Source organism: Buceros rhinoceros, unplaced genomic scaffold, assembly GCF_000710305.1.
Source record: "Buceros rhinoceros silvestris isolate BGI_N320 unplaced genomic scaffold, ASM71030v1 scaffold34168, whole genome shotgun sequence".
Classification (NCBI taxonomy): Eukaryota; Metazoa; Chordata; class Aves; order Bucerotiformes; family Bucerotidae; genus Buceros; species Buceros rhinoceros.
Window position 1 is genome coordinate 191 of NW_010426849.1, and position 10,636 is coordinate 10,826.

At 50.3% G+C, this 10,636-nt stretch overlaps 1 protein-coding gene across 1 annotated transcript; it reads right to left on the bottom strand.

The window, feature by feature from the left end:
• Positions 1 to 741: 741 nt before the first annotated feature.
• Positions 742 to 9,664, bottom strand: LOC104488558 (ras-related protein Rab-6B; the record flags this gene model as incomplete). Its single annotated transcript, XM_010141676.1, has 5 exons — positions 9,611 to 9,664; positions 8,347 to 8,400; positions 6,515 to 6,620; positions 3,331 to 3,442; positions 742 to 835 (listed from the first exon to the last, which is right to left on the bottom strand). Coding segments are annotated over exons 1-5 (396 nt in total), but the record flags the coding sequence as incomplete, so codon positions are not given.
• Between the last annotated feature and the right edge of the window lie 972 nt (positions 9,665 to 10,636).

Consider the following 10,636-nt stretch of genomic DNA (forward strand, 5'->3'; position numbering starts at 1 on the left):
TTGCAAAGAGAAGCAGAAACTCATACTCCTATGCTTCACCCCCAGACTCTAGCGATCCCTTCTCACCCTTGCAAAGAGAAGCAGAAACTCGTACTCCTGTGCATCAGCATGAGGAATTATCACAACTGGCGTCAACGCTCATTTTGGGACACAGTGCGTTAACTGTTAGCAGCAGCAATGAACACAGTGACCTTTGAGCAGGAGGGTTGGACTAGGTGATCCCCAGACTCTAGCGATCCCTTCTCACCCTTGCAAAGAGAAGCAGAAACTCATACTCCCATGCTGGTTCTGACTGGTTCCCCAGAAGAGTGCTGTTCCCAGCGCTCAGCACACTCTGGCTGCAGTCTCCCTTCTTACCAGCTGAGTTTTCTTAGCTTGGACAGGGAGGAAAGGGGCTTCCACTAGATAAAGCCGCAGCAGAGGCCACTGGGCACGAAGCATTTCAGGGGCTGACGTGTATGAGCAGAATAGACCCTGAGCAGAACAGACCCTGCCTGAATGGGATTAAAACCAGGGGACTCGGTACGTGAGACCTTGTAGAGGCCAGAGCCCACCAGGCAGCAGACAGCCCAGTGCAGGAAGAGGGAAGCATTACGGTATTTAACAACCAGGCCAGGTTGGGCCTGCTCAGGGTCTGTTCGCTCAAGCGAATACCGATGGAGCATGAACACCAGGCAAAGCAGACACACAGGGAGCAGGGAAGCCCAGACCTCCCATCTGTAGGGGAGAACAGAGACGTACCTGTTTCACGTTGTACCCAGTCTTTGCGCTGGTCTCGATGAACATCACATTCAGCTCTTTGGCTCTCTGTTCACCTTCTTCTGTAGTGATTTGCCTGGACAGAGGTGCGAACAGAAAGACAGAAAGGGAGAGATGGGAAGAGTTAGAGATGACCGCGATGCTTCACCACCCCTTCAAAGAGCATCCACCACCTCAGGACACCTCAGTCTGCACGACCCCCAGGTACTCCAGCTCGGAATGAAACCATGCTGCACCCAATACAAAAAGCAGTTTCCCAAAAGCTGACCAGTTGGAACTCCGTGAGGTGACAGGGAGGTTTCAGCAAGGCTCCAGCAGCGAGTGCAGCGCATCTGTGCATACCTGTTTCCTGTTACAGCCTGCTTTAGCACTGGTTTCACCATCCATCATACGCGGTTCTCAGGCTTTTCTCCCACCCTCCTCTACAGAAACCTGTCTACAGCAATGAGAATGAATCACAGAAAAGAAAAACCAAAACAGAGAAAAATAGTCCAAAAAGGATAAAAGGGAAACTGCAGGAAAAAAACCAGCTGCCAGCTGAAGCAAAGAAAAACTTCACAGGCTGCACCAGATAGAACAGGGCTATTTTTAGTTCAGCTGCTTGGCCTCGGCGCTCTGCATCATCGCGGGCTTTTACTGGAGGATGAATGGCTTCCCAGCACTGCTTTCTGCTCTGAAAAAATGGGACCAAGCTCAGACTGACACTGTGGCCCTGGCCGGCTTTAACAGGTTCTGTATCTCAGCCCAAAACAAATCCAACTGCCTTCAAGAGCCAGGCAGGCTTCTTTTACTGGTACTGGTTATACACTGTAATTCCAAACTCCAGCCTAGACCAGGACTGCTGTCACAGAAAACTGCTAAATGAAGAATTTCTAGGGCTACCTGAACTTCAGCTCTGTTTCCAACAATTCTATAGCGGTTTTAATTCTCCTGGCAGCACTGGGGCAGCTCTCCTGCACACACACTCCACTTATGTACCATCAGGAAATAACCCGAGGCTGAAATTATCCTACTGGGTTTTCCAGTTCCACATGAAATTGGATTTTGATAGATGATAGAAAGCCTCAAATCTAAACACCAGGTTACTCAGTCAGGGAGCTGCAGTTATTTCTAGCTCCCAGGAGGGTGTAAGAGATACTCAATGGTCAACATCCAGAGCTGGCTCGAGTGGCATATCTTGACTTTTGCAAGCTGGTTTCAGAGACCAGACTGCTCTGATGTCTGGCCACCCAGAATTCTTAATCCAAACCAGCTCTACACATTTTTACCCTATTTCTGAAGCTCTGAGCACCACATTTCACCAATAAGTCCAAAGCGCAAGAACAGCCTCCCAGTGGAAGTGGGAAAAGTCACAGTTGCCAAGACTAAGGTGGGCTGCGTAGAGGACACAGACCCATCTCTAAGAACCACTGGTACAAAGCCCACACAGCACCCACCAAACTTCACCCTTTTCCCCGTTGACTCGAACCACCTGCCATTATTAGAACTGTCTGTGCTTTTCCTGCTAGACAGGGTGAGCCCAACATTAAGAGCGTCTCACGCAGGGACAAGGGGCAGAAAGCACCCCCCGACCCCAGGCTGTGCATCTGGGCATTGCCTCACACCAGCATTTGGACAAGCAACACCGAAACCACATGGGAAGGTCCCCATCCTCATCCATCCCAAGCACACTGCAGGAGCGAGGGAAGCAAGGTTTAGAGTCTCAGATGTGACAGCACCCAACAGCCGGGTCCCTCTTGGGCCCATTGTCCCAAGAATCAGAGCAAACAACAGGCAACTCAAATAATGCTGCAGGGGGTTTGTTCCTCCTCTATGGCTTTTCAAGCTGTTCCCTGGTCATCAGAGGTGTCTTGTGAACAGTCCGAGGACAAGGGTTTCATTCTGTAAGCCCTCACTGTGCTGGGAGATTCAGCTGCTTTCCCGTCCTGCCCTTCTGAGCTGCTTGCTTTTGCAGCAGATAAAAATCCTCCCCCATCAGAGGCTACACGTCAGGTATGTTGGGTGAAGTGGCGCTGGAGGATTAAGAGTTTTAAAAGCAAAGTGCTTTATGACATGTCCCAAGCATTACATCCACGTGATTTTAAGAGTCTAATTAACTTTTGCTGTTTCTTGGGGCAACCTGCTTTTGCTCATGCTGTTTCCTCTCGCACACTGACAATGCCACAGTTTGTGTTAGGGATGACGTGACGTTTCTGCTCAGAGGGAAACCTTTCAGACCAACACTGTAAATGAGGAGAAACTTCACTATGAAGGTACAGGTGCACATGCAGAAAGAGTTGTGTAAAAAGGGCTACTGAAAAAAAAAGAGCCGTCCTTGCTTTTGCAAGCCATCATTCTGGCTTTACCTCAGCATGGACAAAAACTCAGGCAACGTACGTTTGTTTTAACCAAAGTTATCTGTGGATAGCAAAAGGGAGTAAATTTGCGTATGCTGAAACCAGAAATCTGAATTTCACAACAAGCTTTTCATGCTTTGTTTAAAAATCAACAATTGTTCTGAAGACAGACTGGTCGGCCCGTTCCTCGCTCTTACTGGTCAGGGCAGCAAGGCCGCCAGCTCCCCTCCGTTACCTCTTGTCTGCCAGGTCAGTTTTGTTCCCCACCAACATGATGATAACGTCGCTCCCTCTCTCTGTCCGAACGTCATCGATCCACTTGGAGGTTTGCTGGAAGGAATTCAAGTCTGGAGGGAAGAATCACATGGGAACGCTGAGGATAAAACTCCTTGTCAGATGGAGAAAGCTCCGCCGAGCTCGGCTGCTTCTCCACATCTCCCCACACCACATTCAAACGACCCAGCAACTGTCTTCCGCTCAGACAGAACAACAGGGCAGGGAAAAACACTTCTAAAGTTAATCATCTTTTTGCAGAACCTGTGGTTGTAACTCAGTAGTTCTGCTCCCACGTAGCATTTCAAACAAGGAGACACCGAAGCTTCACTCACTTGTAATGTCATAGACTACCACAGCAATGGTGGAGTCGCGGATGTAGCTGGGAATGAGACTGCGGAACCGCTCCTGGCCTGCTGTGTCCCAGAGCTGCAGCCGAACCTGCTGGTGCCAGGTCAGGGAGAGCAGAAAAGAGAGAGAGAGCGAGAGAGAAAAGAGAGGAGGAAACTGTCCTTTAGAGAAAAGGCCATAGCTGGAGTTAACTGCATGCAGCTCAGCCTGAGAAGCTGAGGCTGACCTTGCAATCACACCCCAAGTACCCAATCACCACAGAAACTGGCTTTTCTGACTCTGTTTGCAGGTAACATCCTGCATCACCTCTTCTGCTGGCCTAGAGATTCCGCTGTTCCCAGAGAGCTCTGGGTTACGGCTCCTGCCCACTGCTGACAGCACTAGCCAACAGGGAACATGAGCTGGTCTCCCTGGTCTACCCAGGATTGAGTGAGGGGCCTCCACAGGACTCCCGGCCTAGAGCACCTCAGATTAAAGCCTTTGGGGTGATTCCCACACCACAGACATGCGATCCCCTCAGCCCAGATACCACGTAGTCAAGCAGCATCCATTCTCCAGCATCAGGCATCTGCAGGGTAGCAATGGGGGGTGTCATGCAAGATTAAGCCATTGGTAACGCGAGTTCCAGCAGAAACAAAAGCCGATGTTACCCGCTGTAGGCCCCAGTGACCCAAAGCGCATCAGGTTCTCCCTTGCAGGTAAGCACAGGAGACAGAAACAAGCACATATGCTACAAGAGGTGCAGACTGATCTCCAGAGCTGTGCCCAAGCACAAACCGACCTGTTATATATGATATTACATATAATATATGTGATAGCTCTAAGGTCTGGGACCTGCCTGTTTGAAACAGCAACAGTCAAAACACGCCCCGCTACCACAGCCAACGCTCAGCCAAAGCTTTTCACAGCAGGAGCGATGGAATTTCCTTCCGTGTCCTCACTCCACAGGGCTTGCTGGACAAGCAGCATGACGCTGCCCAAAAAGAAGATTGCTGCTGGCATTCTCAGCAGGCAGGAGTTCCACAGCAGGGCACGTACTGGTCCCCAGCTTAATGCCATGAATTGGTTAGATGTGCTCAGCTGGCTCAGCAGCGAGGGAGAGCAGCTGTTTGTGCCAAGAACGGCGGTTAATAAGGCAGCTTGCAGGAGACTGGCTACATGGGAGCAAGCAGCTTCGGAAGGACCAATAAGTGCCTTGTTTAGAAGAGAAATAGAAGCTGGGCAGTGCACAGGTCTGCAGAGCGTCCTGCTAGGAGCAGATTCAAAACAACATCGTTATCTGCATCAGGGTACAGAGGGCTGATGCCTGGGGCTTAAGGGAGATTAGGGCTTAGAGCTAAAGCAATTAGCCTACGCTTTATTTTGAAGGCAGCCTTGATTACAGCAGCAAAAGGCAGGGCTCTTCGCTACCCCAGGAAACTCGGGGAGACAAACTCCAGGCACCTGGACAATATTATGTTGGTGATGGAAGATCAGGTTGATCATGACAGCTTCTGCACAGTCCCTCAGACACTGCTGCTACACCAGACTATTCCCCCCCAAAGCTTACCAAGGTGGTGTTCCAACACCCCTGGACTCACAGTCAAAAGAGCAGCTGGAGGAGGTACCCATTTTGAGGGGGAAGAGAAAATATAATAACCCACTCAAACGGGACTGTGTGCTTATGGCTCTACTGGTCTGGGAAGACAAAGGGTCCCAAGTTCCTAGGGGCACCAGTGCCCCCCGTCGTCATGCCCTCAGAAGTACAAGAGCATGTTCCTTCGGTAAGACAGCTAAAGGCCTCTCAGTCGCTAAGACCCGAACAAAGAGCAGTAACAAGAAAAAATTAAATTATCTGGAAAGATCAGACCATTACCAAGGCATGACGAGATCAGTTCTCAATTATTTTGGACATGTCTGGAAGCCGTTAAGAAGAGCCCGGACTGCCCAGATCTTCCACCTGCCTGCCTAAAGAGCATTCTGTCCCTGTCACAGCAGCGGGGAGGAGAGATGCCAACCTGTGCCTCCCCTTGGTGAGCTCCCAATGTAAGGCATCACACGTGCATCTCGGCACTCCTCAAACCCCAGTGTACCACTTCGGTTTTACATTAGTTTGTACCAAACTAGAACTCCTTGTTTACTGTTAGAAATTACGGTTACAGCTCTCTCGTTACACCTGGGAATCGCCAGCTCTCTTCTGCAGTGAAACAGGGGGTCTGGAACCCTCCTAAGTCACTACATAGCTTTGATGTGTTGCACTGTTCTACGTACTCTGACAGGCCTCCTTTGCTTTGGCACCTGACGTTGTTACTTGTATTATCTCTCTAGTAATCCAGAAAGGAGGGGAAAAAAAAAAAAACATTTGGAGGTTTAAAAAAACCCCAAACACAGGCAAAGCAGATAAAGTACAAAGCTGTCCAACCGCCCTTCATTCCAGGGATATCACAGCCCCTGTTCACCTACCTGCCAGTCCTCTGCACATCACCTCATTGTCTGAGCTGTGAGCAGCGCAGGGTTCAACAGTTCCCTGGTGTCTGCACTATGGGATGGAGTTAACCACTGGTTGTGAGGGAAGATCACAGAATCACAGAACGGTTTGGGTTGGAAGGGACCTTAAAGATCATCCAGTCCAACCCCGCTGCCATGGGAAGGGACATTTCAAGATGCTCAGCTGCGTCCCCTCAGCCCGTCAAACACCGACAGTCCTGGGGCCGACGGCCTCTCTTAGCTCTTTCCAGACACCACCACCACTTCCAGTGCAGAAAAGGTACACACTAAGAGCAAGGTCCCTTCAGGCACTTGGGCTCGATACCTACTTGTGATGTCAAAGACAATGACAGCCACAGCGGAGTCGCGGATGTAGCTGGGAATGAGGCTGCGGAACCGCTCCTGGCCGGCTGTGTCCCACAGCTGCAGCCTGATCTGGGAAACGGGGAAGCGGAGGGGAAGGGGGAAGGGGGAGAGCAGGACAATGGAGAACAAAAACCAAAAATCAAGTGAAATAAAAACAAAAAGAAAAAAATTGCAAAGCAAAAATAATGCAACAAAAGGAAAGTTAAAACGGAACAGAAATGTGAAAAGAGCCAGTGACGCTTCTAACCACATTCTCACAGTGACCAGGGGCTGGCATGTCCGAGAGCCCCCCCGCCCTCCACAGACAACTCACGCGTAGGAATGCGCTCTTCCAGTTACTAGTAAACCCAAGGTATCCCTATAACACACCTTCACCTGCAGCACAGCGCACACGGCCACGTCAGGACCCCGGCTCTAACAGCTGCGTGAGCAGACTGCAGCCCACGGCACAAGGACTACATCACCCCAAGCGATGCACCCCCGGGAAAGCCTGACGTGGTGAAACACGGTAGTGAGGTACAGCCCAGAAACCCAACACCCTTCAGAGTGGCCTGTCTTGTGCCTAAATCCAACAGGTGGCCTTGAAGAACCAAACTCCACACGCGTGTGTCCCTTCTGCTGGCAAGTCCACGCTTCCCAGGCTGTACTTAGAGCCGAGGGACCAGCGCAGGTTTAACTCCAGGTGCGAGGACACATCACATACGCCAAAGCACCCGCCGCAGTTAGAGGATCATTTCATAGCACGCGTCATTTCTAGCCCAGCAGTCAAAGCCCGGTGCAAGACACAGCATCAGCCATATCTGAGAAGTTGCTTCAGTATCTGAATTTTCCCAGCTTTCGTGCTTGTGTTTCTCCCTCCCTTATCTCCATTCAACACCTCTGTTATCCAAACAGGCTTCAGCGGCTCTGTGGACCCCTTCCATAAGGAGGAAAGCTAACAGGATATCCAACAGGGCGCTTTCTGGAGAGCGAATGACATCCTGACCTACACAACCACGAGGAATCAAGAGTACCCTGCTGAAAAGAGCATCCCGAATCGCCTTCTCAGATGCCAAGCAGCATTCCCAAGACCTTTTCCTTCTTCTGCCACCACCAGTACCACTGAAGATCATTATCCAAGCAGTTTCTCCCAAACAAAGACTAAACGAGGTGGCAGAGAAGCACCCAGGACACTCACCTCACACTCACACTGGGCTGAGACTTCTTCAGAAGCAACAGAGCCAAAGCCACACGCAGGACTTCCACCGCACCACTGGCCCTTTCCTCCCCACACCACCTTCACACTTCTCAGCCAGCAGTAAAAAAAGCAGCAAAAAGGCAAGTGCCAGCAAAGCATGACAAAAGAAGAGAGACACTGAGAGACAGGAGAGGGGTGCACAGGAATCTCGTGCAGGCTAAATCCCAAATCGCTTTATTGAAAGCACGTCAGAGCCGTGTTCTGGAAGGAGCCTTTCTGGGAGGAGGAGCCGTGCCACTGCTGGGAATTGTGGACGTGGAACTGCCGGGGCTCTGCTCGGACCCATCTACACTGACAGTCCCAGGAGGAGAGCTGCCAACGCTGCCTAAGGCACACACCACAGACAGCCTGTTCCCTGGGATACGGGCTTGTCCCACTCCTGCGTGGAGGATTTTGACTGGGTTCTGGAGGTACTGGATGTTAACAGGTATCAGGAACAGGTGGGTGGGGCAGGGATTGGGTCGAACACAGGCGTCCCTTGAAGGCTGCTGCGGGGTTTCAGCAGCCGCAGCTCCCCGGAGGGCTGCTGGCACACCATCGCGCAGATGCCTCACTTACCGTGCGATCCTCAAGGTACATTGTTTTTGACAGGAAATCAATGCCAATGGTCGCCTGGAAAGAAGAGAAGCATTAGTACCTGCAACGGGCCTCCCAGCATCTGCACATCAGAGCTTTCAATACAAACTCCCCAAAACGTTCACACCCGCATAATGAAGCTGCTGAAGTCATTTGCCTTCGATATAGCAGGGAAAAACAAAGCAGCCTGGAAAGCAGCACCACCTTTACTTCCTCTGACGCTTCTCAACTGCAGGAGAACCTCCCAGTCTCAATCTGAGCCTTGGATGTTCGTGGATCTTAACAGATCGCATCTGAACCGGCCCCTCCTTCTGCTCTACTGCAGTTCACTCTTATCTTACCAGAACCACCCAAACAGTGGAGCAAATCACATACAGAGACTAGGGGTGACTGTGCTGAAAGCTAAGAAGCGCTGTTTGTTCAGGTCTTTCCACTTCAGAATGCGATTCCTCTCCAGTGGCGGTCAGGAGCTTCATCTCCCTGGCAGCTCTTTCTGCCAGTCCCCTTCTGCTCCCCTTCCCATGGCTGCCCAGCGGCACCAGGACAAAGGCACTGGAAGTCACCAACTATGTTTGATGCGCTCCCAGGCACAGTTTTAAACCCAGAGGATGTCCTGGTCCATCATAACCCCAGGAAAGGGGTTACAGAGGTGACAGATGTCCATGTTTTGGACAGATTATCTCCCGCTGTAACAAACACAGGCAGCATAATGGGATCTGGAAGGCCTCCACTGGAACGTGAACTGTTTAACCTGAGAAGAGACCACCACAGCCAGTTTCTACAGGGGGGGCTGACTGCTGGCAGTCCTATTTTCTGCAGCCGGGATACATCTAATAACGTCCACAATAAGCAGATAAACCTATGAGAGCACCTCACAAAAGCCACGGTAAGAAACACAGAAGACCCGGTGCGAGTGAGTGACTGGTCCTCAAGAACACAATCTTCCTTTTCCAACTCGAAATTACCCCAGTCTCCCTGTTTTCCTGAGGCTTCTCACACACCCAGACGGGAGCTAAACCCTGCTGCTTATTGTAGGTGGTATTTCCTGACATCTTCCTGGATGCTTGGGTTTAGTCACAAAGTCTCACCTCCATCTAAGGGCCCGTTACAGCCATACACGTGACACTGAACCGACAGCCCACAGAGAAATGTGCTTGGCCCCCACAAATCTCACAGGGTTGCATTTTAATAGCAGAGGATGGATTTATCCAGATAAGATATTTACAAACCCCAAACTACCACGTACCTGGTAGGTATTGTCAAAACTGTCATACATAAACCTGGTGATCAGAGAGGTCTTCCCAACTACAAAAAAAAAAAAAAACAAAACAGAAAAGTCACTTTTAAGCAGCAGTGGAAAAAACAAAAAATAACTAACCACTGCTTTGGGAGTGGCACAATGGCAGCGCTGATCATCAGAACGGAGCTGCCAACCTCGGGCTGCTTCCCAGTTACAAACTCATTTGCAAAAGGACAGAAGTATGTTAAGCCAAATCGGTCAAAAAATTAATCATGATGAAGACCTGGTGCTCAAATTCGGTACGCTGCAATGCATAATGATAAAGGATTCTCCGTTTGCTTTAAGCAAGCACTAAATCTGCTTTGTTACTCGTATTTTGTGGCTTATGTAATCACCAAGTCTAGGACTTCTAGACAAAAGCACCCCAACAAGACCTGGCGATGTCCTGGACACTGCTGAGCTGCCTCTGGCTGGGGAGAAAATCACCATTCAAGCCTTATACCTCCCCCCTCTCTTCATAACAGAGTTTTAGATACAGAGCAAACTTTGGTGGCTTGCTTACAAATCTGTGTTTCCAAATCTTGTTAAGAGCTGAAGTGCAAACTGACAAGAGACAGGAACCAAAGGTAAGATCTCGGATTCCATCTCAGGAAGGCAAGAAAAATTCAAAGGACATGGGTGGGAAAGAAGAGGGGAAAGAAATAAATTGCCTAGAAAGGGAATCGTGAAACGGTGAACACTGGAGTGGTTAGACCCACACGAGATGACTGTCTATCAGCAGCAATGTCAATCCCACCCTGGTGAGGCAGAAGAATTAGACAGCTTCTGGAATTTCCTCCAAGACCCTCCAGTTCTGGGGCCGAGGAGGAGGAGTAACACAGCAAAGAACACCACAGCGTGAGGAAAAAGATCCAGCTCGTCCAGCTGTTATGAGGGCAGGCGTTCAAAAGGGAGTCAGCTTCAGGTAAAACAAAACGATGCAGCGGCAGCCTCGCTGCACCAGCAGCGCCGCTTTGCCGTTCATCCTCTTCC